A 27500-nucleotide genomic window follows, 5' to 3' on the forward strand; every position below is an offset into this window, starting at 1 on the left:
GGATTGATGTCTCCTTTTTATCATCAGCCTGACTAATGATAATGTAGACCTAACTTATACTAAGGGGATTGATGTCTCCTTTTATCATCAGCCTGACTAATGATAATGAAGACATAGTGATGAACTAAACAGTCCATTGAGCCGTAGGATTTGAAAACCAAGATTAATGACGTTGATAATGATAGGTATGATGAAGAAAGAATGAGAGAGAGAGAGAGAAAGAGAGAGAGAGAGAGAGAGACAGAGAGAGAGAGAGAGAGAGAGAGAGACTAAATAAAACTTAAGGCTTAATAACAGAAAAACAGATAATTCTTTACAAAAATAAAACCACAACGAATTTCAATATAATGATAATAATAATAATAATGATAATAATAATAATAATAATAATAATTATTATTATTATTATTATTATTATTATTATTATTATGGTAGTAGAGAAAATTAGTTGTAAAAAATGAAACAGCACTATCAGGAAAGAACAGAAGATAAAATAAAAACAAAAACTGCTAATTAAAAGGGAGAGACAGACAGACAGACAGACAGAGATAGGACGGCCTGGAATAAATAAGAGAATATTATTAAATCTTTAGCAACAGAAATTAAAAACAGAAAGGGGCAAAAAGGCATAATGGTAGTGACAACAAGGAAAGGAAAATAAAAGACAGAGAAAGAAAGAGACATAAACGAGAGATGAGTGAAAAAAGAAAGAAAATTCAGGTAGAAAAAAAAACAGATTTTTGAAATATGAAAGAAAGAGATGGAGAGACGACGAAGGGAGGAATAGGGAGGGAAATAGAAGCAAGGCCAACAGATTTATAAACGAGAGAGAGAGAGAGAGAGAGAGAGAGAGAGAGAGAGGCCTTGCCAGAAGAACGAGGTAGTGTTGGGGTTTTGGCATCAACAGCCAGGTATAATTACGCTCGGCCCGATCAAAGGCAATACAATGAGTTGCGGGCTGGACTGTGACCATGGGCAAATAGGGTAGGCCAATTTGCCTTCTTCCCCCCAAACCGTCTCCCCCCCCACCCCACCCCCAACCCCTTCCTCCTCCTCCCCACCGCCCCACACAAAAACCCCTGACAGGTCCTCCTGCCGTCCCACACCCAGACTTCGCATCACCACCCGAGGAGCCTCAACCCCCCTGGAACCTTACCCCTGGAGCCCTACGTTCCTGGAGTCCTATGCCACATCACCCCCCCCCCCCCCCCCCCACCCCCCCCCCCCCCCCATTTGCATAGCTACTAGGGCCCCCGTCAAGTCTGTCCTCGCTCCCAGAGACGTACGCCTTACGCTGAGTCCCTGAAGATGGTCTTCGCGGTCTTCGCCTACTCGTGGATCCTTAAGTCTCCCGTATCCAGTCCTTATCCTCAGTCCTGAGGCCTCAAACTAGGTTCTCCCACGTCTGGTGGCTCTTAGGCCTCACATCCAATTCCTATCCTCATTCTTGGAGCTCCATACCAGGTTCTCCTGCACCTAGCTCTGAGGATCCGCATCCAGTCCCCTAAACCTTACTCCTGGAGCCCTAGACTTCGTTACTCCATGCTTGGCTCACGTGCCCCACCAACCCACATCCATGTGGCACCCCTCTTAGGCTCCACATGCAGTCTCTATCTACTTCCTGGAGTCCACCACCAGATGCCCTAGAACTAGAACTAGCTCCACATCAAGTCCCTACCCCTGCCAATGGAGGACTTCACATGCTCCACTTCATCCCAGGAGCTAAACATGAGGCCCCACACTCCAATATCTAGCTGCTACTCCCACACACAGTCCCTCATCTCAACCCACACCTGGTTCCCCACATTTATGGTTCCTCAAGCGTTCACAAAGTCCCTTATCCTAACTCTTGGAGCCTTATACCTGATTTCCCAGTGTTCGTAGACCCTAGGGACTCACCCCCACTCCCTCTCTTCTTCCTAGATCCCATAGAGATGCCTCGTAGAACTGTGTCCCTAGTCCCTACACAATTTCCTTATACCTAGTCCTCCCTACACTCATAGGTGTCAGTGTTCGATCCTTATCCTGAAACATAAAGCCCTATATGGTTATCTTACACATAGGTTCCCTCACACTGTTCTCATCCACAACTGAAGTCCAGTGTGGGAATACGAAGGAAAGCAAGAAATTTCTGGACAAGGGCATTTCTAGCAGTAATGTCTGGCTCAGTGGACCCAGTCATAATCAATAGCAGAGACAGATGTGCCATTGTTGCCTGAAAAGTCCCTATAGTGGTTATAGTAGCAGTAGGTACTGATGCCATATTTGCTTCATTAGTAGTAGTAGTGTCATTGTTGCCTGAAAAGTCCCTATAGTGGTTATAGTAGCAGTAGATACTCCTGCTATATTTGCTTCATTAGTAGTAGTAGCAGGTGTTAGAAGTAGTTGTAGCAGCAGTTGTTGTAGTCGTCAGAACTGTTGTTGTTATCAAGCTGAATAAAGTCGTAGCCTAGGAAACTTGCTCTTGGGAAACCAAAAACATAGGCGATTGATTCACTTACCGAGAGGCAACATGGTTATGTTGTTGTTGTTTTAACGTCCCTGATGATGTTATTATTGTTATTAATGCTGTACATAAAGTGGCCAGCCAACGAAATCTGTTCTTCCGTGAAACCAAGTATAAGTGATTCACTTACCGGCGGATAAGTTAATTGTTGATCCTTCATCTCCCAGCGCGCACGCAAAAATGTGATGGCCACACATACACACACGCACACACACACACGGGCTTCGTTTGACAAATTAATTTACGTAATAATAAAATGCTCTCTCTCTCCTCTCTCTCTCTCTCTCTCTCTCTCTCTCTCTCGTGGGACAGCAGTAACAGCAGCAGTGGTTAAGACCCAATGGAAATGGACAGGTGCAATCAAGCTAAGAGATTTCATACCTGTCCTCGTTAAGAGCCAAAAAAAAAGAAGAAAAATATGAAGAATAATCTCCAATCATGGATTAACCCATAAAGCAATAAAGCGGAAGAGAGAGAGAGAGAGAGAGAGAGAGAGAGAGAGAGAGAGCGACCGATGAATTGATAGAGCGTGAGAGACCGGAACTGGATAGGTAAAGTGGAAAATGAATCTCTCTCTCTCTCTCTCTCTCTCTCTCCTCTCATTCCTTGTTGTTGGTGTTTCTTCTTAAGCCTTAATACTCTCTCTCTTTCTTCCTTCTGTTCATTCCCGTTGGTGATTTCTTCTAAGCCATTAATATTCTCTCTTTCTCTCTCTCTCTCTCTCTCTCTCTCTCTCTCTCTCTCTCTTTCATTCTTTGCTGTTGGTGATTCTTCTTAAGCATTAATATTCTCTCTCTCTCTCTCTCTCTCTCTCTCTCTTCTCTCTCTCTCTCTCTCCTTCTTTCTTTTTTCCTTCTTTAGATATATATATATAATATAAAATATAATATATATATAATATATAATATATCCTATGTGTTATATTTTTAACGAAATTAATCTATATATATATATATGTTTTATTGATGTTTTGTTATGTATATACATATATATAATATATATACCATATATATTATATATATAAATATATATAATATATAAATGTTATCTATTATTTTTATATTATTCTCTTTATGATTTTTTTATTTTAAAAGATTTTATATATATATTATATATATATATATATATACTATATATATATATAATATATATATATATATATGTGTGTGTGTGTGTGTGTGTGTGTGTGTGTTTTGTGTAACTTGAATGAGGAGTTTGTAAACATAAATGGACGTAATGCTCTGGATGCTGCTGACCATCTGGGAGATGTTATCTAAGCCAATTACTGGGCTTGGTATCACTGCAACTGGCTGCCTTATTAGCCATGCATAAATTCAAGTCAATTAATAAGGAGCTCAGAAAGTGTACGCCTAAACTCTCTCTCGCTCCTCTCTCTCTCTCTCTCTCTGCTCTCTCTCTCTCTCTCTCTCTCTCTTACATTGTTATGCTGTCTATATATTTGGGGCATCTTTATACAAATTTAGTCTCTCTCTCTCTCTCTCTCTCTCTCTCTCTCTCTCTCATCTTCTATTCTATTATATATTATTATATTATTATTATTATTATTGCTGTTCATATAATGCGTCATCTATTACAAGTTTAGTCTCTCTCTCTCTCTCTCTCTCTCTCTCTCTCTCTCTCTCTCGTCTCTCTCTCTCTCGTGTTATTATGCTTGTTCTATATATTTGGTCATCTTAATACATTGTAGCTCTCTCTCTCTCTCATCTCTCTCTTCTCTCGTCTCTCTCTCGTCTCTCTCTCTCTCTCTCCTCTCCTCTATCTATCTCACCACACACACACACACACACACAAACAAAAATGGCATAAATTTGAATTACATGTCATGAAATTCTTCCACTTAGAACGTTTTTCTATATATTTGTTTCTGTTTATCACTAACCTCGTGCTATGGTAATTGGCAACAAAAAACCTCAAAGAATGTACAGACCCCTGACCTTATTCAAGGTCATTTCCTCTTATCAAACTCTTCTATTATTATTATTATTATTATTATTATTATTATTATTATTGCTACGGAAAGAAAAGGGAAAAATGGATAAGTATCAAGACCTGAAAAGTTGTATAAGAAGGATATGGGATATGCCAGTGGAAATTGCACCCATAATCATAGGAACACCCAAGATCCCTGAAAAGGAACCTAGAAAAACTCTGCAGTAGCTCCAGGACTCCTGCAGAAGAGTGTGCTCCTGGAAACAGCGCACATAGCGAGAGAAAAGTGATGGACTCCTAAGGAGGCAGGATGCAACCCGGAACCCCACTATATAAATACCACCCAGTCGAATTGGAAGACTGTGAGAGACAAAGAAAAAATATAATAATGAAGACTTTAAATATGTTACAGATTATTTGTGAAGGGTGTTTATAATGCAAATGTTTCAAAATTTACAGTTTCTTACTAATTTCCAGCGAGTTTTTAGAAACCGTAGTGATTGCGTTAGTTAGCTGGGTTGGATGTTGACTCAGAACGTAATTGATTAATATTTATGTATTTCTATAGAATCATAGAGATAGATAGAAACTCATTGACCACAACATTCTACAGTCATTCAACTTATAAGTTCTTTCATATGGTCCAACGAAAGGACATGAAAAATTACACATATATTTAAAATAAATAATAAAAAATGTATAACAATTAGTGTCTTGAACTGTTTCTTACATCCAAGGCCAATACACAGACCACTGAAATCTTCACAAAGGAAATATTCAGATATTCAAGTATTCGTCTCCGTTTGTTGTCCTGAATTGTCTTGATATTAATCATTTTATCCGTCAGGCCAAGTCCCCCCAAAAGGGGGTGGGGCACCCCCCCCAACCCACGCCCCTGCTTTTGACTACGTCACAATCGATGATTTGAGCATCTCTAGAGACCTCAACTTCCACCGTGACCTACCTTAAGGTTTTGGTTAGAGATGAGGGATTTCCCCCTCCCCATCCCCACCCCCCCTCCCCCCTACCCAACCCACAAGCCAATCCTAACCCCCCCCCCCCCCCACCGCCAACCCACCCCCTCCTCTTTCCCTTTTGTCTAACCTCTTCAGACAAGTTGGAATAAGTTAGTCTAACTAAGTATCTCCTTGTGTATTGTAGCGCTGTTACTTAATCTTTCTAAACATTGTTTCTTTTAGATGAGGTAAATCTTTTTAAACATAAAATGTCTTTTGTTTTAGAACAAGTTCTCTCTCTCTCTCTCTCTCTCTCTCTCTCTCTCTCTCTCTCTCTCTCTCTCTCTGTCTCTCTCCTAGTGAGGATAGTTACTAAATCTACATAAATGTGTTTTTGATGAGTTTCTCTCTCTCTCTCTCTCTCTCCTAGTGAGGATTAGTTACTAAATCTTTTTAAACATAAAATGTCTTTTAGAATAAGTTTCTCTCTCTCTCTCTCTCTCTCTCTCTCTCTCTCTCTCTTCTCACTCTCTCTCTCTCTCTTCCCTAGGTTGGTGTATCTATATGTCATAAAATCTAAAAATCGTCTCCCCCCCTTAACAAATAAAATCTCTAAGTCTCTGTCTCTCTCTCTCTCTCTCTCCTCTTTTTCTCTCTCTCTCTCTCTCTATCTCTCTCCTTCTCTCTTCTCTCTCTCTCTCTCCTTCTCTCCAAAAAAATAATTAGTGAAAAATCATGGGAACTATTATAGTGGCAAAATTTAAGTTGCACTTTCTTATGAAGGCCTAACAATATATCACTGTGGTCCAGTGGTTACTGTCTTCTTCGCGCCGCCTGTGACTCAATCGTGCAAAGAAATGATAATAATGTATGTAATGAATGAAAGAAAAGGAAACTAAAGCGAAATTAACAAAAACTTTTTTATTTTTAATTCTCGCCCTCAACATGGCATCATCCAGTGTGGCAGTAAAATGCTTATTGGAGAGGTAGTGGAATAGGGGGAGGGGGAGGGAGGGAGGGAGTGGGGGAGGTTAGAGGCTTGGAGGAGTTGTTTGATGGTGGGAGGAGGTAGGAGGTGTTTAAGGAAAAGGAAGTAGACGAAAGGTAAGGCGGAGGACAGTGGGAGATATGAAGAATCGATAATTCTGGGGGTTTGGGTGTACCTTGGTTGGGGTATACACGCATTCAATGGTGGGTTTCTATGGTTGTCGAAGAGGAGACGTTGGCACAGGCCCCTGAGGGACTTTCTACTAACTTAATACTACTACTACTAATACTAATATACTAACTACTCTGACCAACCCACACTGAATCTTTTAGGTCCATTTTCTATTTTTCTCCATTTTCCTTGATTAATTGTATGTATGTTTACATATATCAGTATTTATTTGGTATCTACATTACATATTATTCCATTCGTTATCTTCACTTATGACAAGGCACTGACAATTACTCACGCACACACACACACACACACAAACTTGCTCACCAACACGAGTTCGAAGAGATCCGATACGTCATTAACTCAGAAATCAGTACAAATCATATTTTTTTTAACTGATGTCATTTTTATCAATAATATTTTTATTACTGTAAATTTTGCCAATAATGTTGTTTTGATTAATGACAATTTTGTTAATAATATTGTTTTGATTGATGTCAATTTTGTCAATGATATCTCTTTAATTGATGTCAATTTTGCCAATATTATTGCTTAATTGGTGTCAGTTTTGCCAGTAATATTTCTTAATTGGTGTCATTTTTGCCAGTAATATTTCTTAATTGGTGTCATTTTTGCCAGTAATATTGCTTAATTGATGTCAATTTTGCCAATATTATTGCTTAATTAGTGTCAGTTTTGCCAGTAATATTGCTTGACTGGTGTCAGTTTTGCCAGTAACATTGCCTGATTGGTGTCAGTTTTTCCAATAATATTGCTTAATTGGTGTCAATTTTGCTGGAGATATTGCTTAAGTGGTGTCAATTATGTCAGTAATATTGCGTTTCGTTAATTTTGCCAATAGTAATGCTTAATTCGTGTCAATTCTGTCAAGGTTGTCAATAATTTTGCTTAATTCGTGTCAATTTTGCCAGTGATATTGCTTAATTGGTGTCAGTTTTTCTAATGATGTTGCTTAATCGGTGTCAATTTTGCCGAGAGAATTGCTCATTTGGTGTCAGTTTTTCCAACAAACTTTCAATTATCAATTATCAATTATCAATGTTTTACAAATAAATTTATTCGGTTTCATATTTCTCGTGTTAGACTCCAATCAGACGGGAATGCTTAGATTCCAGATTCTTTAATTTACTAGGTACAATCTTCTTCACCAGGTAACTGGAATGGAATGGGAGTTACAAGGAGTCACAAGGATTAGGATGTCTCAGAGACTTAATAGAGTATCTTAAGAGGAGACATAGTGTATCTCTTCAGTTGGAATATAGAATTTAGACCAAAGCCAAGCATTGGGGCCTATGAGGTCATTCAGCGCCGCTGGAAAGGAAAAATAGGAGCAGGTAGGTCTGAAGGGTGCATCAGGAGGAAGACTTCGCAATATAATCGTTAACAGAGGGTGGACAGCAAGATGGAAGAAAGATAATATGAATGGAGGTACAGTAAAAGGAATGAAAGCAGAATGACATTAACGACGGTTATAACACACTACAGAACACCAAGTAGCTCATAGATACGCATTATATCTCATGTAACCAAAATAACTATCAATATCTATTCCATAATATAGAACAGGAGAAGGTCTATTCAGTAAGAATATTTACCACTGGGCCAAGGACGTATATTTCGCTTTATACAACGTTATAAATAAACCATTACAACCAGGTATGTTCTAGTACAGCATCTGTAGTGATATGGGCGGCAAGATGTATAAAAATATAAGATATCTATATGTGTATGTATGTATATATTAAATAAATATATATAATTATATATATATTATATAATATATATAATTAATATATGAATAATTATCACATCGGAAACCGTGATCCACATTTATATATTCAAATTTCAAGCTACAAATGTACCTTTAATATCTAAATTCACTTTATACCTCCCAAATGATATTATTTTGTCATAGATGTACCGAAGGGGAACTTTTTTTAATTTTTTTTTTTTTTTTTTAATTGATAATAATTTCGTTCCCCCCACATGGATCGAACCACCGTACCAACGTGGACGGGGACGAAATCAGGACAGTCAGTGACGCTATTCCCAATCAGCCCAACAGAGACGCTATAAGTTCATATCAGATTCTGACCTTACAAATCCACCCTCGATTCTGGGAGCTTTCGTAATTAGAATCCCCCGCTATGAAACCCCCGTCTTACCTACCATGTTGGCCCAATTCAGAGCGTTTGGACAGCCACTTAGACCTTTTGTTATTGAATAATTAATCACATCGAACCGTGATCCATTTAATATATCAATTCAGCTACAAATGTCCTTTTAATATCTAAATTCACTTTACCTCCCAATGCAATGATTTTCATATTTTCAAATGCTACCGAAGGGAATTTTTTAATTATGCTAATAATTTCGATCCCCCCATGGGATCGAACAACCGTCCAAGTGGACGCGGGGACGAAAAGATCAGGGACAGTCAGGTGACGCTATCCAATCAGCCAACAGAGACGCTATAAGTTACATATCGCTTCTGGACCTTACAAATCACCCTCGATCTGGGAGCTTTCGTAATTAGAATAGATATGAAAAAAACCCCCGAGTCTAACCATGTGGCCAATTTCGAGCGTTTGACAGCACTTTAGCCTTTTGTATGGAATCATAATATTCACATCGAAACCGTGATCCATTAGAATATATCAATCCAAAGTACAAATTGTTTTCTTGAATATCTTAAATCCCCCCCCCCAACTACCTCCTTTAATAATCTAAATTCACTTTAACCTCCCAAATGATATATTTTCATATATGTACCGAAGGGGAATTTTTTAATTGATAATAATTTCGTCCCCCCATGGGATCGAACCACCGTCCAAGTGGACGGGGACGAAATCAGGACAGTCAGTGACGCTATCCAATCAGCCAACAGAGACGCTATAAGTTCATATCGATTCTTGACCTTACAAATCACCCTCGATCTGGGAGCTTTCGTAATTAGAATCGATATGAAACCCCACCGTCTACCATGTTGGCCAATTCGAGGGTTTGACAGCACTTAGCCTTTTGTTATGAATAATTATCACATTCGAACCGTGATACCATTTATATATCAATTCAAGCTACAAATGGTCCTTTAATATCTAAATCACTTTACCTCCCAAATGATATATTTTCATATATGTTACCGAAGGGGAAATTTTTAAAATTTTTTAATTGATAATAATTTCGTCCCCCCATGGATCGACAACCACCGTCCAAGTGGACGGGGACGAAATCAGGACAGTCAGAGTGACGCTATCCAATCAGCCAACAGGAGACGCTATAAGTTCATATCGATTCTGACCTTACAAATCACCTCGATCTGGGAGCTTTCGTAATTAGAATCGATATGAAACCCCGTCTACCATGTTGGCCAATTCGAGCGTTGGACAGCACTTAGCCTTTTGTTATGAATAAAATTATCACATCGAACCGTGATCCATTTATATATCAATTCAAGCTACAAATGTCCTTTAATATCTAAATTCACTTTACCTCCCAAATGATATATTTTCATATATGTACCGAAGGGGAATTTTTTAATTAAATTGATAATAATTTCGTCCCCCCATGGGATCGAACCACCGTCCAAGTGGAACGGGGACGAAATCAGGACAGTCAGTGACGCTATCCAATCAGCCAACAGAGACGCTATAAGTTCTATATCGATTCGACTAACATCCCCAGACCTACATCATCGACTCGATCGAGCTTTCTACCATGTTGGCCAATTCGATGTGATAATTATTCATAACAAAAGGCTAAGTGCTGTCAAACGCTCGAATTGGCCAACATGGTAGACGGGGTTTCATATCGATTCTAATTACGAAAGCTCCCAGATCGAGGGTGATTTGTAAGGTCAGAATCGATATGAACTTATAGCGTCTCTGTTGGCTGAGATGGATGAGCGTCACTGACTGTCCTGATTTCGTCCCCGTCCACTTGGACGGTCCCGGTTCGGATCCGGCATTTGGGGGGACAAGAAATTAGGGGGGACGAAATTATTATCAATTAAAAAATTCCCCTTCGGTACATATATGAAAATATATCATTTGGGAGGTAAAGTGAATTAGATATTAAAGGACATTTGTAGCTTGAATGATATTAAATGGATCACGGTTCGATGTGATAATTATTCATAACAAAAGGCTAAGTGCTGTCAAACGCTCGAATTGGCCAACATGGTAGACGGGGTTTCATATCGATTCTAATTACGAAAGCTCCCAGATCGAGGGTGATTTGTAAGGTCAGAATCGATATGAACTTATAGCGTCTACTGTTGGCTGATTGGATAGCGTCACTGACTGTCCTGATTTCGTCCCGTCCACTTGGACGGTGGTTGGTTCGATCCCATAGGGGGGGACGAAATTAATTATCAATTAAAAATTCCCTTCGGTACATATATGAAAATATATCATTTGGGCGAAGGGTAAAGTGAATTTAGATATTAAAGGGGACATTTGTAGCTTGAATTGATATGATTAAATGGATCACGGTTTTTCTCGATTGATAATTATTCATAACAAAAGGCTAAGTGGCTGTCAAACGCTCGAATTGGCCAACATGGTAGACGGGGTTTCATATCGATTCTAATTACCGGAAAAGCTCCCAGATCGAGGGTGATTTGTTTTAAAGGTCAGAATCGATATGAACTTATTAGCGTCTCTGTTGGCTGATTGGATAGCGTCACTGACTGTCCTGATTTCTTCCCCGTCCACTTGGACGGTGGGTTCGATCCCATGGGGGGACGAAATAAATTATCAATTAAAAAATTCCCCTTCGGTACATATATGAAAATATATCATTTGGGAGGTAAAGTGAATTTAGATATTAAAGGACATTTGTAGCTTGAATGGATATATAAATGGATCACGGTTCGATGTGATAATTATTCATAAACAAAAGGCTAATTGCTGTCAAACGCTCGAATTGGCCAACATGGTAGACGGGGTTTCATATCGATTCTAATTACGAAAGCTCCCAGATCGAGGGTGATTTGTAAGGTCAGAATCGATATGAAACTTATAGCGTCTCTGTTGGCTGATTGGATAGCGTCACTGACTGTCCTGATTTCGTCCCCGTCCACTTGGACGGTGGTTCGATCCCATGTGGGGACGAAATTATTATCAATTAAAAAATTCCCCTTCGGTACATATATGAAAATATATCATTTGGGAGGTAAAGTGAATTTAGATATTAAAGGACATTTGTAGCTTGAATTGATATATAAATGGATCACGGTTCGATGTGATAATTATTCATAACAAAAGGCTAAGTGCTGTCAAACGCTCGAATTGGCCAACATGGTAGACGGGTTTCATATCGATTCTAATTACGAAAGCTCCCAGATCGAGGGTGATTTGTAAGGTCAGAATCGATATGAACTTATAGCGTCTCTGTTGGCTGATTGGATAGCGTCACTGACTGTCCTGATTTCGTCCCCGTCCACTTGGACGGTGGTTCGATCCCATGGGGGGACGAAATTATTATCAATAAAAAAAATTCCCCTTCGGTACATATATGAAAATATATCATTTGGGAGGTAAAGTGAATTTAGATATTAAAGGACATTTGTAGCTTGAATTGATATATATGGATCACGGTTCGATCGTGATAATTCTTCGATAACAAAAGGCTAAGTGCTGTCAAACGCTCGAATTGGCCACATGGTAGACGGGGAAAAGCTACTGCTGTTCCAAACGGTCGAATGGTTTCATATCGATTCTAATTACGAAAGCTCCCAGATCGAGGGTGATTTGTAAGGTCAGAATCGATATGAACTTATAGCGTCTCTGTTGGCTGATTGGATAGCGTCACTGACTGTCCTGATTTCGTCCCCGTCCACTTGGACGGTGGGTTCGATCCCATGGGGGACGAAACAAATTATTATCAATTAAAAAATTCCCACCCCTTCGGTAACATATATGAAAATAATATCATTTGGGAGGTAAAGTGAATTTAGATATTAAAGGACATTTGTAGCTTGAATTGATATATATATATATATATATATATATATATATATATATTTCCTCGAGATATATGACAAAAATGAAGTTCAGAGACCGAATGTAATGAATTATTATTATTATTATTATTATTATTATTATTATTATTATTATTATTATTATTATTATTATTATTATTCAGAGAATAAAAGATCTCTTACTAAAAAAACGAAAAATTATATATATCAGCTAATTAATAAATAGAATGTATTGAAATGATGGAAATACAAGGAGAATTGTCCAATATGCAGTAATACCACTTCAGTTTATGGATAGATAAGTGAGAGAAAAAAAATATCTACTTCGATAAAAAAAAAAAAACTTGTACTACGTGTAATACAATTATTATTATTCATATTATCATTATTCCTGGCAAATTATATTTACATTTAACCGTTCATCCTGTAATTGTATCAAATTGAATGATATATACTTCCTGTGTATATATATATATATCATATAATATATATATATATATATATGTATAGTATATATATATATATATATATATATATATATATATATATATATATATATATAATGTTGATGGGTGTACATAAGCAAGTAGTAGTACAATGTCATTACTCAAGTACAGCTTAAGCGGCCAATCTTCTTAGCAGAGGCTGAAACCATAATAATACCGTAATTGGTAATTAAGGACATTTTTGTTTACAGCGATCGCATACCGCCTGCGGTCGTATCCTCCCTCCCCTCCCTACCCCCCCCTCCCCCACCCCAATAACCACCTCCACCAAGCCCTATCCAAGCCACTATACTAGTTAAACATCCCTCAATCCCACCCCTCTCCCTGCACCAGCCCCTCCCAGGAACCTCGTAGTACTACACCCATGGTCATGACCGTGCGAACCCACAACCCCCCCAACCCTACGCCCCTACCCTACCCTACCCTACCCTCCAACAACCCTGTCAGCTAATTGCCTTCATATATAACCAGCGTTAAGTTTTTAAACTCCACTAGTCCGGCCGATCGCCGACGATCATCCGCGGTGCAAAGGACCGCTTGCACGGACAAAAAAGGAGGGAGAGGGTGACGCCTGGTCTTTGAAATAAGGTGAAGAAAGTCTTCCAAAATGACGAAAGGAATAAAGGTGTTTAGGAAGTGGCCAGTCGGCAACCGTGCAGAGGCGGCGAGGATGGTCGGCGAGACCAAAAGGATGAGCCCTGAGTATTTGGTTGTTATCGAAAGGTTTCTGTTAAGTCTCTCTCTCTCTCTCTCTCTCTCTCTCTCTCTCTCCTCTGTGTATATGGGCGTGCTTTTAAGCAATGCTTGTACCATTGCCTTATTATATATACAGGTATACACAGCGTGCGTCCATAAGAAGCGGTCAACGATGCGATTCTGACGATCAAAAGACGTAAAAGAATGCTTCAATGTCGTTTTGCTACTTGTGCGCGCTTTTTTTTTTTTTTTTACATTCTCCTTTTTTATCATTCACTTCATTCTGTTTCGCGTTCAGATGGCATCTTCGTCGCGTAAACCCAGAGCCAGATCTGCTTTCGGCTTTTACGGAGGAAGTCGAGAGAGAGAGAGAGAGAGCGCGAGAAAAAAAGTTAACAAGTTCAAGAAAAAAAAAAGATTAAAGGTGGAAGAAACAACCATTCATTCAGCCTAGTGGTGTTGGTGCTGTTGGTGCCGCTGCGGTACGACACTCTCGGAATGTGGCGGTTAGCGGCAACCCACCCCCTACCCCGCCGCGGCCATGGGACCTAGGGAACACACGCAACCCCTCCCCCGACTCCCCACCACCTCCTTACCCGCTGTTGTATGTGCATAAATGCGTTTATTCATCGATCAAAGTTCCCGTCCAACAATAAACCTCTTCCAATTCCGAAGATGATCGCGAAACGAAACCGCTGTTGCGTCTAGGTTAAGGAAACTGAGTCTAGGGAACGTTTAATTTAAACCGTTCTGGTGAGAAAAAAAAATCCCGATCGGGCAACCTCGTGTCTCTCAGCCAGAGAGAGAGAGAGAGAAAGAGTAAGAGAGAAAGAGAGAGCGAGGGCGCCAGAGAGATGGGAATCGACAGTGTTGAGCAAGGGTAGGGAAGAGAGAGAGTGTGCGCGTGTATCTCCTTATAACCTGTGGCACTTGCTTTGCAACATTAGTGAGTGCAAGACCACAGAGAGAGAGAGTGACAGGTTGCACTCGTCTCCATCATCCGTCTACTACTATCTGCGCCAAGAGAGTGTCTGTATGTGTATGAGTGCGTGTTTAACAGTGTCCAGTTTAAGAAAAGGAAGAAAGAAAGAGAAAAAAACCACCCGAAATAGATTTTTACACTAAACACGTTTCTCACACGAAACTTCAAATAAGAATATATAAGTTTTCATTTCGTCTCTTCGTTCTCCTCCCAAACTTCCTGTGTGTTTTGTTTTTAGTTTTTTATATTATTATTCTCTCTCACACACACTTCTTCATCGCCTCTTCATTATGAAATACCCAGCTTCGTCGGGGCACGAGAAAGAGCGAGGAGGTACGGAGACGGTTGTCGGTATAGATCAAAAGGTTTCTGTGTACGAGGAAAGATAAGTTATCTCTTTATTTGTGGATTGCCGAAAAGGAGCGTTCTTCTTCTTCGCAGAGGAGGAGGTGGAGAAGGACTTTCTCTGTCATTATTTTATTATCATCATCATCATCATCTTCCACACAAGCGCCCCAGACGAGGAGGAATTCTTCTTACTCTTTTAGTGCTAATTAATTAATAATATAAATACAAAATAGAGAAAAACTTTGGAAAGAAGAATAAACGTTATACGAAAATGTTGTCCCATTTTTAAAAGTTCGGTGTGACACCACCCCCTCCCCCCCAACACAAATAAAAACGTGCAGTGGTTTGTGCGAGTGGTCGTTTTTTCTTTATTTTATTTATATGAAAGAAGAAGTTTTGTGAACTACGGGCGATGTTTTGCAATTGATGTTGCCCGAGCCATGGCTAATTCGTTCGTTAAATGGTGCAGAGCGAAGTTCCTCAACGGTTATAAACACATCAATGGTAAGTGAACCATAGTAATGCCATTATTCCTGTCTAAGAGATTTAACTACCATGCAAAACTTTGTAACAGTTAATTCCCCGATTATTTTCGGTATGGTGTCAGGTTATGGTTATGAATGATGGACCATACTTAACGAATGTCTACTTAAATCATCTGTTTATTGCACTTACAAACAGTTAACTTACCATATCCCTGTATATGTAACTTATCAAACTTTGTACCAGTTTAATTCCCTGGCTTTTTTTTTTTATCTTTCCAATGCCTGTAACACATGTGTTAAGTTGTCTCACTTAATGAAGATTACTTAAATCAGCTGTTTGTCGTAGCTATAAGTGGCGGACTTACAAGTTCGTAAGTAAGGGAATCACGTGCTCGCCCTGATAAGTAACCAAGCCTAAAATGTGTCAGAATAATTATCTTTGGAAATACTTGTTAATAATGTTTTAACTAATGTTAAATGTTGAGTGTTAAACTCGATAACAACATAATGTTAAATGTTCTAGTCGTATAATGTGTTACTGTGTATGTATGTATCTATGTATGTGTGATAGAGAGAGAGAGAGAGAGGAGGAGGAGGGAGAGACCGCACCGACCTGAATGTGTCATTAAAAGTACGGTCCTCTCTCTCTCTCTCTCTCTCTCTCTCTCTCTCTCTCTCTCTCTCTCTCTCTCTCTCAATGATGTTGCAGCCAGTTTATCCTAGCAAAGGGTACCGCTGAGAAAACTCGCTCTGAAACCCCCTCGGAGTAACTACTGCCGATACCCCTGCCCCAATGCCCTTACCCTCCTCTTCCTCCTCTCTCTCTCTCTCTCTCTCTCTCTCTTCCACTTTCTCACGGCTTTCTCTAATCCAACTACTTCTTCAATGCACAACCTCGCTCACGAATTATATGTTTTCATTGACTTTCGTTCAAGTAGTGTCTCTGTGTGGACCCTTTTCACTCCCTGGCTTTTTTTTTACATATATATTTATTTTCCCTTCTTCTTCTTCTTCTTCTTCTTCTTCTTCTTCTTCTTCTTCATCTGCTTCTTCTTCTTCTTCTTCGTCTTCTTCTTCTTCTCGTCGCGATGCAGTGTTTTTTTTTTAATCTTGCTTTCAGCTGTTTGTTGTCGCTCCAGTGACTAAAGGCGAACGGAGAGATTTTCGCGCGTTGAGTTGTGATCATCATAATATGAGTTTGCCCCTTTTTTTATTTATTTATTTTCTTTTCCACGCCGTCCATTATGTAATAATAATCATTCGGTCCTGAGCACCTTGTGCTTTGAGGGGAAGAGAGAAATGAGAAGGCTACGTCGTGTTTTTTTCCTTCTTTTTTTCCCGCGTTCTATATATGCGTCTACTCCCTGAGGTGTTTGCATGTAACGCTGCGTGTGATTATAATAGTTACTTAGTTCGTATGTTTGTTTGTTAGCTTGTTTCCACAGAATTAGAAAGTTTATTGTGAAGTCGTATTTCTGGCGTCGCGTCTCGCCTTTCAGAAGTGAGCGGCATATAGCTAATTCATGTTTGCGGACACTTTGCGTCCTTCAATAGGCCTACGTGCGAAGTCACCGCGCACTCCAATAGGCTTATAGAAACTCTAAGCCACCGTGCATATTTTGACCATCGCATATTTATATTTCGTATTTTTAACTTAGGAACGTATTAATATCCACGCGAGGAAATATCTACATGTAACATGACGGCTGTTGCCGTTGATTGCAAATCATCGTACCGAAATATGTTTTTTTTATAGCCACGAAACCGCATAACTTCGTGATGCCCGGCCTACGTGATGTCATATCTGTTGACAAACGGAACCTCCGCTACGATAGAAGTTAAGGAAATGCTGAAGTAACAGTACAGTAACATAAACAATCTACATTAACAGACGCGTGTCTGCCTTTAGAATGTTTATAGACATTACATAAAGAATGTTACGTAGACCTATACATCACAGTTACTTCTGCTCGGAGGTATCGTAGACGTATTTTAGTGGATCATTTAGCGTATGTTAAACGTATAATAACATTACCTACAATCTTTTATATTGACAAATAACGCTGTCCTTAACCGGTGCTTAATAATACTATATTTAGACGCATATTAATAGACTTATTGTATAAAGAATGTTACGTAGACCTATATATTACAGTTACTTCTGCTCGGAGGTATCGTAGACGTATTATAGTGAATGATTTAGCGTATAATAACATTACGTACAATCGTTTATATTTACAAATAACGCTACACTTAACCGGTACTTATTAACACTATATTTGTAATTCATAATTATAGACTTATGCACAAAAGAATGTTAGCGTTAAGACCTATATTACAGTTAACTTTTCCCTCGGAGGTTTATCGTAGAAGTATTATAGTGAAATGATTTAGCGTAAAAATAACTTACGTACAATCGTTTATATATACAAATAACGCACTTCTACCCTGGTAACTTATTAACACTATATTTAGATTCATATTAATAGTCTTGTTGCATAAAGAATGTTACGTAGACCTATCTATTACAGTTACTTTTCCTCAGAGGTATCGTTGACGTATTTCAGTCGATGATTAGCGTATGATAACATTACGTACAATCGTTTATATATACAAATAACGCTTTCCTTAACCGGTACTTATTAACACTATATTTAGACGCATGGAAGTGCATTAGACCTACGTTTCTGAAAAGATTGAAATTCTCGCGCGTTGAGATGACGCGTCACCCCGGAACCAAAATCAACCATTTAAATCAGCCAAAAAGAAGCAGAAAACGCCGGCATAAGACCACTTCTATCAACGAGAAGAAGAAGAAGGAGAAGAAGACACAGAAGAGTTGTTCGAGGCCAGACAGAGCGGAACTAGGAGGTCATTTCAAAAGCGTTCTCAACGACGACGGGAAGTTATCGAACCACAATTTCAAGGTCATTGAAACCTCTAGCGGGAAAGAAGTTTTATTTATTTAGTTGTTTATTTATTTATACGTTTGTTAATTTATTTGTTTGTTTACAGTGGGCCGTTATCGACATTTATACATAGACTGTGCGCGCTTGTTTGAAAGCGCAACAAACAAACGGAGTAACGAGACTTAAGTTAACTCGTTGGAGCAGAAATAAATCTCGACAAGGATTCGTTAGTTTTCGACGAGAGAGGCTAAGTTATGAATTAGTCTCACTCCGGTGAAGATTACCTCGAGGAAGCCCTCACGTTTATTACCTCTTGCTTCTTAAAATCAGTCGGAGAATAATTGACTCTCTCTCTCTCTCTCTCTCTCTCTCTCTCTCTCTCTCTCTCTCTCTCTCTCCGTTGCCGTGTTGAAGTTGTTGATAAAATAGCATTAGCGTATTTCATATTTTTCTTAAATATCTTTAATTGTTTTCTCCAGTGTTGGTTGCAAATTTGCATTACTCTTTTTTTTCGTATTTTTATTCTTTTTCGTAACTGATTTCCGGTTTAGTCTAGCGACTGAAATAAAATAAGTAGGCTCTACCGTGACGACATTCTAGGCCTACATTGTAGTTTCTATTTTTGCATTTTTGTAGTTTCTATTGTGCATTCTGTAGTTCCTATTCTGTAGCGATTTATTTAGACCTTCAGGTCGATTATTATTTCATATTATCTGTCCAACCATATCAACAGGTAGGAAAAATCCATATCTTAAGACAGGTGCCATGTCTATTTTTATGCAGCCCGGTCTATTATTATTATTATTAGGCTTTTGGGGTACATTGTCTCATTACGATGCGATATTATTTCATTCTTTTTTTTAAACTGATATCATCTCAAAATTCAGGTAACAGAGAATTGAAAATTTATATATTTTTACTTAGGCCTATAATGCGTCAAACCTATTTATTAATTAATTACTTATACATAATTCAAAATTTATATTCTACATAGGCTTATATGCGCCAGACCTATTTATTCATTAATTATCTGTTACTACCCATCGCCGATTTCATTTCGTGTGCGTGAATAGGCCTACGACGGTCTGAAATTATTAGACCTAGTTAGCGAAAATTTTCGTCGTAAGGCCTAGTTCATTTTAACCTCACGATATATATAGGTATTATATATATATATATATATATATATATAATATAATATATATTTATATACAGCCATTTTTCTAATTATGAAATGCGTTGATTTGAGCAATTATTATTATTATTATTATTATATCCAGAAGATGAAACTAATTATAAGCAGATAAAAAGATTAAAAAAAACATGTATTAAGTTGCAAGACTAGATTTTTTAAAACCATGACCAATTATTGTCGCTCGCACGAGACCGCTCACGCTTGTACACGCCTCGTGCGGTGCACTGTAGGCATTTACTTTTAACGATTCATTGCAGCGTCCCTTTCTAAACCTTTTCACTTTGTTTGCCTTTCAGCGCTGAGTGGCCTCGTAGGTCCCATAGCTTGTCCTTTGGCCATTCATGTCTTACGTTAATCTGTTTATTGCGTTATATGAGTAAACAGCCGCACGGCAGAAAGATTAATAATGACTTAAAATTGATCATTTCTTGGATTAAACAGTCCTCCATGTATGTATGTATGATGTATGTAATGTATGTACGTACGTACGTATGTACTTTACCGTCTCCCTCTGTTTAATCAGAGATATATTAAAAAGGGAGAAAAAAAAATAATAAAAAAAAGACTAAACAGAAAAATGGTCTTTGTGGCGTGTGATCAACAAAGACTTCTTTTGTGCTCCAAGACGCCAAGTTTCGGTTTGTTTGATTTTTTGTTTTTATTATTTTGTTTGTTTATTTATTTCCTGGTTTCCCCTTATTATTAGATATCGTATTTATTATTAAATATCGTATTTATTATCGTCGTCATTTTAAACTTCCGTCCTTATTGCAATAAATCATGTTAAATAGTTTGTGATATGTATGTGATAGTGTTGATTTGTTTGCAGCCTGTTTGTGACATGTATGTGAGAGTGGTCATTTTTTTGTGATATGTATGTGATATCGGGAACGTGTTTTCAACTCGTTTGTGATATGTATGTGATGTCGTTGGTGTTTTCAACCTGTTTGTGATATGCAGTGATAGAGTTGATTTGTTTCCAACCTGTTTGTGATATGTATGTGATGTCGGTAACTTGTTTCAGCCTGTTTGTGATGTGTATGTGATCAGCTGTCGTGCGCATGTATACCATTAGTGTTGTTAATATTATCTGCGCAATTGAAGGTGTTTTTTTTTATTATTTTAATGGAAGTTTTTTTTTAATATTTAGTATATACCTAATTACATATCTGCATCGTATTTTTTTTTAGGAATGCGCCTTGATATACCAGTAAGTGACGAACTTCTCCCTTATCGCGATTACACGAATTCGTGACCTCTTATTCTGGAATGAGATTCCTGACATTTCGTGCATTTTCATTCCCAGCGGCGACCAGCCTCAGTCGACCAATGACCAGCCAAGACTAGACTTAAACAGAACAAGATTTATATAAAAACTATTCATCTTTTTTATGCCTTTCCTCTCCTTAGGAGGAATATTAGAGTTTCCAGGGGTGGGTGGGGGGCGGGGAGGAGGAATTGTGACCACAGATTGGCAGGCTCCAACTGGCGCTAGAACCACACAAAGAGCAGCGTGCATCGGTCCCGCTAGCTTGTGTGTGTTTGCGTTAGAAATTTGTTGCATATTCTCTGGAATGCTACTTTTGAGGCAGACAGTTTTGGAAAAATGGGGGGCGGTGGGGTTGGATTGACTTTCTGAATATATATATATATATATATATATATAATAATATCTATATATATATTATATATATATATATATATTATATATATATATATATATATCGAGCTACAATGTCCTTTAATATCTAATTCGCTCTACCTCGGAATTAATATATTTTCGTATATGCTTAACCGAAGGGGAATTTTTTCTCGATAATAGACTTGCCTGGACCAGGGCGCGAACCCGTGGAATCACGGATATGTGATATGACTTTATATGATATATATATATCATATATATATATATATATATATATATATATATATATATATATATATACGTTACAACGAAATTTGAATCAGTATTTTGTTTACAACAATTCTAGTCTTTTATTAAGACTTCTCTAATAGGACTCTCTCTCTCTCTCTCCCTCTCCCCTTCGTCTTCTTTTATACTAATATCGAAGGTCCGCTATGGCGTTAAATAGGCCCAGGGTTCCTACGAGTAATTTGGGGGCCAGAGGGGGAAGGGGAGGGGGGTTAGGTCGTAGGCCTAAAGAGGACAGTATAGCAGTAGTAGCATCCTGTGTGCGTGCGTTCGTGTGTTCGTGCGTGCACGTGTAAATTATATGTTTCGTCAACTGTTTTGGGCATTAGGCCTAGTGCTTTTTCATGTATATACGATTATAAATATTAATCATTATACTATTGATATAGCCGTTCATGACAATGATAATCGTATCATTATTATAATAATAATGCCTTTGAATTGACATATAGCCCACGGCGATGAATTTACGAAGTTCATAACTGGTTTAATAATTTTAGCGTTTTCGTGTTGCGAATTCTTACAGGCTCCGTGGTTTGTGTGGTGGTACCGGGAGGGGGTGTGATGGGATGGGTCCGTCATTATAGGTCCTCCACCCCACTAAGCCAGCCTCTTGTTTGCGGCCTTCTTCCCTCCCCTCTCCCCATATAAACGTCCCTCTCCGATACCCCTCCTTCCCTAGTACTACCTCTGGTACACGACGGCAGTGAAAGCCATCTATGGTACTATGGGCGAGATAGTTAGTACTATAGCCTCTCTCTCTCTCTCTCTCTCTCTCATGTAAAGTAGTAACTTCCAGATAAAGTTAAAGCATGTGAAAAAGCCCACACGGACACACATACACACACGCAAACGCACACACATTGTATGAACGTGTGTGCATCTGCCCACCACATGGAAGGAAGACGCCACATGTCCGATATGTGGAGCCTATGACTTAACTGCTCTGCGGAGGAAGACGCTGATGAGGCCTCTCTGTGTGTGTGTGTGTGTGTGTGTACGCCTACCATCTGGGGCAAGGACTTGTTGTAGAGGTAGTAGTACTAGTAGTAGTAGTGACAATGAAACTAAGCGACCGGTGTGGTTTTAAGAATCTTCCTGAACCCAGAAGTACTACCTCTCTCTCTCTCTCTCTCTCTCTCTCTCTCTCTCTCTCTCTCTCTCTCTCTCTCTCTCTCAAGGAAAAGGGAAAGGGAAGGGGGGGATAAAGTGGGATAGGTTTTTATAATGTTTCTCAAACCAGTAAGGAAACAAAAGAGCAAATAGTTATAACCTCAAACATGTCCGAATGCTTTCAGATATCGATGAGCGAAAGTCAGAAATTTTAGACCGATGTTAGACTCTCTCTCTCTCTCTCTCTCTCTCTCTCTCTCTCTCTCTCTCTCTCTGGGAGTATGAATGGACAAGCAGACCTGCCGTCACCCATACGAATCGCGGAGGAGGGGGAGGAGGAGCAGGAGGACCCGCAGGAAATTCGGCAGACTACAAGGTCGCGTATGACACATTGTTTATGCTGTTCCTGTACGCAATTAGGAGGCGTCTTGGAGTGTAATCAACCATAAAATTGTTCAGTGCTGAAGCTGAATCTTAAAGAAGCTCTCTCTCTCTCTCTCTCTCTCTCTCTCTCTCTCTCTCTCTCTCTCAGCGCGCTCGATCCCGGTTAAGGAGAACGAATGCTGTTTTGTAGGCCTATGTGTGTATGATAGCGTTCCGTTTCAAACCGTTCGACTTACATACGAAGCGAGTTAGCAACCTTATTGAGAGAGAGAGAGAGAGAGAGAGAGAGAGTATAAAACACTCTCCGAACCTTCACTGAATCAAGTTTGTTTCTTTGCTAAGATCAGCGAATCGAAGCTCGTCGGCGAGTTATATAGTTCCTCCTTGGCCCTGATGCTGCTGCGGGGAGCTATCTCCTCTCTCTCTCTCTCTCTCTCTCTCTCTCTCTCTCTCTCTCAAAAGGAGAGAGTTGGGTACGTGTTTATAATGTTTCTCGCACAAGTAAGGAAACAAAAGAGCAATATAGTTATACAGACCTTCTATCTCAAACGTGTCCGAAATGCTTTCAGATTTAGATGACGACGGTCAGAAATTTAGACCGATATTAGGCTCTCTCTCTCTCTCTCTCTCTCTCTCTCTTCTCTCTCTCTCTCTCTCTCTCTCCGAGCATTCCAGTCACGATTTTAATTCTTTGGCAACTCGGAGGACAACTTAAACGGTCCTCTGTGTGTGTGTGTGTCTGTGTCTGAGACACCGCCGGTGGACGGGGGTCGCTCTTCTCGGCTCCTTAAGGACCGACAGACTCCGCCGACGGAGGACGCTAACGAACTGCTGGGCCTCGCCAGGGACTCGTTTGGTCCTCGTTTCGCTTGCAAGGGAGCTCGCCTGAAATTATTCGAGAGAGATTTATGGGCAGGCGCTGTGCTTCGAATAGGAGATGCGGCCATCTTGGTGCTCCTTTTTTTTTTTTTTTTTTTTTCTGGCGTTCTCTTTGCTTTCGGGCGGAGTAGAGTTTTTTTTTTCTTTTTCGTTAATTCAAAGTTATCCTGCTCTTTATTTCTTTATTATTGCTGTTTTATTGAAGACTTTAGTATATTTCTTTACTTTTTCTTATTGTGATGTATTGAAAACTGTTAGTATAGTAATATATTTGTGATGTATATATCATATTCAAAGTCCTGTTATCCTGTTAGTATAGGAATATATTTCCTTTTTTCATCTTAATTTCTGTTATTCTTCGAACCATTATCTTGACATCTTAGCGACTTGAAATGTATCATTGGATGCGACTTAATATTCTAGTAGTTTTATATGTATCACTCAATGTGGCGGTCTCTCAGTATCTTAGTAATATGATAAGTATCATTCTTAGCCTTTTAGGAATTTATGTATCACTAAGTGCGACTTATCTTAGCGTTTTATACCGTCAAGTACGACAGATCTTAGCCTTTTAGTCATACATGTATCATCAAGTGCAACATATCTTAGCCTTTTAGTAATACACGTATCATTCGGCGCTACATATCTTAGCACTTTCGAAGGTAGAAGATAGACTAAAATGTATCATTCCAGCGCGAAATGATCTTGACACGTATCATTCGGTGTTTGGCGTTGCCTCAATATCTTACGTAGTCCATTTTAAATGTATCATTGAGTGTGATATTGTCTTCGTAATTTGAAATGTATCATCGGACGTGATGTTCAGTATCTTCATAGAACTCAATGTATCTTTCAGTACGACATTATCTGAATATCTTAATCTTTTGAAATGCATCTCTCTCTCTCTCTCTCTCTCCCTAATCGAACGTTTTAATGCTTCGAATATATTTTTCGGTAGGGGGGATTTTGGGCCCAGGGGACGGGCGGGGGTGAAGGGGAAGGGTTAAGGAGTAGGGACCAATCCACCCCTCACTCCCCCCCACCCTCCAGACACACAACACGTCTCGTGTTGATTGTAGCTCATATTTATGGCCCCGTTGACGAGTCGGGAGAAGAATATGACGATGTGCAATGATCGCTGATGTGATGTGATGTGTGTGGCCGAGATGTCTGATGTGATGTGATGTGATGTGATGAGGCCGAGATATCTGATGAATTTTAGGGATAATTAGACAAGCATATACAAGATAGAGAGATAAATAGATAAGTAGACGGAGTGATGAACAGATAGATAGATAGATAGAGTAATAAATAGATAGGTAGATAAAAAGCTAGAATAATAAACAGATTATACGAGTATATATAGAACCGTTTCGAACTCACATCAGGATCGAACCCGGTCATCACAGACCTGGGTTCGATCACAATGTGAGTCACAATTTTTGTCTGTACGTATGTATGTGTGTGTATGTAACATGTGTGAGAAAAATAATTGAACTACTCCTAATGATAATTGTGGAATTAATTATATAATTTTGATAATTTCGGAGAGAGAGAGAGAGAGTAGATGAAATAATTGCAAGAGAGAGAGAGAGAGAGTAGGTGAAATAATTGGAGAAGAGAGAGAGAGAATAGATGAAATAATTGGAAGAGAGAGAGAGAGATAGATGAAATTTATTGGAATGAAACAGAAAAGAGAGAGAGGTAAAAATTAAAAAATTTGAGGAGAGAGAGAGAGAGAAAGTAGGTGAAATAATTGGAGAAGAGAGAGAGAGAGAGAATAGATGAAATAATTGGAATAGAGAGTAAATGAAATAATTGAAAGAGAAAGAGAGAGAGGGGGTAGATGAAATAAATGGAAGAGAGAGAGAGAGAGAGAGAGAGAGAATAGATGAAATAATTGCAAGAGAGAGAGAGAGAGTAGATGAAATATTGGAAAAAGAGAGAGAGAGAGAGATGAAACAATTTGGAGAGAGAGAGAGAGAGACAGATGAAATAATAAAAAGAGGGAGATAGAGAAAGATGAAATAAGGTGGAGGAGGAGATAGAGAGAGAGAAGATGAAATAATTGAAAGATAGAGGATTGATGAAATAATTAAAAGGGGGAAATAGAGAGAGATGAAATAAGGTGGAGGAGAAGAAGAAGAAGAAGAAGAAGAAGAAAGAGAGAGTAGATGAAATAATTGAAAGATAGTGAGGGAGAGATGGAGGATTGATGAAATAATTAAAAGGGGGAAATAAGAGAGAGATGAAATAAGGTGGAGGAGAAGAAGAAGAAGAGGAGAGAGAAGAGAAGAGAGAGAGAGAGAGAGAGAGAGAGAAGCACATTCTTACACTGAAGAACCACTGCTGCATTTAGGGATTGTGAAGCCAGTATTGACATAGGCTGTTGAAATAAGCGGTACTCTCTCTCTCTCTCTCTCTCTCTCTCTCTCTCTCTCTCTTAGAATGTCTTAAAACTTTGCTGAGAAAATGTTGGTCATCATTGCGAAATATATCAGTAGAAAGACATTGTATTTAAATTCTAATATAAATACAGTTTATTTGCATTGTAATGTAGATATAATGACTCAGTGTCATTATATTAATAATAAACATTGTCAAATAAATGCGGTTTGATATATAGTGGTAAGCAGCGCACAATCACGTTTGTGACAGAGCTAAATTCCTGACTCCCATTGAGATCGAACCCAGGTCATTTCATCTACTCTCTCTCTCTCTCTCTTCCTTCAGACTAAGAGCGAAAATGACAAAAAAAAAAAAATGACGATGGTGACGGTTCTGTGGTTCTGAATCGCAGTCCATCATCAAGAGGCAAATGCCCCAATGCCCGGGCGGGCATTGGGCCACTCAGTCCCATGCCATCCGGTACCGAAACCAATCCTCTCTCTCTCTCTCTCTCTCTCTCTCTCTCTCTCTCTTCGCCATCGCGACTCATCCATTTCATTCCTCTACATACCTAACTCCCTACCAATTCCCCCTCCCTCTCCTTCCCTCCCTCCCTCCCTCCCAGGGCTATGCCCTCGACCCTCTGAGCTCTTCACTGAGTTGGCCTGATTACGGGAAGGTTGAGGGTGTCCCTGGGGTTGAGGCAGGGGGTGGAGGGAGAGGAGGGGGAACAGGAGGAGGAGGCGGTCAGCCCATGTGTACAGTTGAGATACCCCTGTGGTCCTGGGGTTTGGTTGGGTGAGGTGTAGACGTGGTAGGTGTCTCTCTTGTTGGGTATGTATGGTGAGGGATGTGTGGAGAGACAGAGAGAGAGAGATAGTAGAAGAAGCAGCAGTAGCACCTTCCATTATTTATTGATATTCCGTTTGCATTCGCTTTGTGAGTAGGGGCCCCCCCCCCCCACTCCTCCCGTACCTCCATCGCTGATTGTCTGTTTACTTCAAACATTCCTCGGCGCCGTGGGTATATCCCCGGGGGGCGGGGGACACAGAGAGAGAGAGAGAGAGAGAGAGAGACTTTTCTACTATGAGTAGCAGCACCGTGGGT

General features: G+C 39.3%; 1 protein-coding gene across 1 annotated transcript in view; it reads left to right on the forward strand.

Annotated features, from left to right (window-relative positions):
• The first annotated feature begins 14480 nt into the window (after positions 1-14480).
• Positions 14481-27500, forward strand: part of LOC135218536 (protein naked cuticle homolog 1-like) — a 42070-nt gene continuing 29050 nt past the window's right edge. The window contains exon 1 of the mRNA XM_064254906.1: positions 14481-15614. Within this exon, the coding sequence (XP_064110976.1) occupies positions 15551-15614 (64 nt within the window). The 5' untranslated portion in view covers positions 14481-15550. The remainder of the gene's footprint in view (positions 15615-27500) is intronic.

Source organism: Macrobrachium nipponense, chromosome 9 (assembly GCF_015104395.2).
Source record: "Macrobrachium nipponense isolate FS-2020 chromosome 9, ASM1510439v2, whole genome shotgun sequence".
NCBI classification, from domain to species: domain Eukaryota; kingdom Metazoa; phylum Arthropoda; class Malacostraca; order Decapoda; family Palaemonidae; genus Macrobrachium; species Macrobrachium nipponense.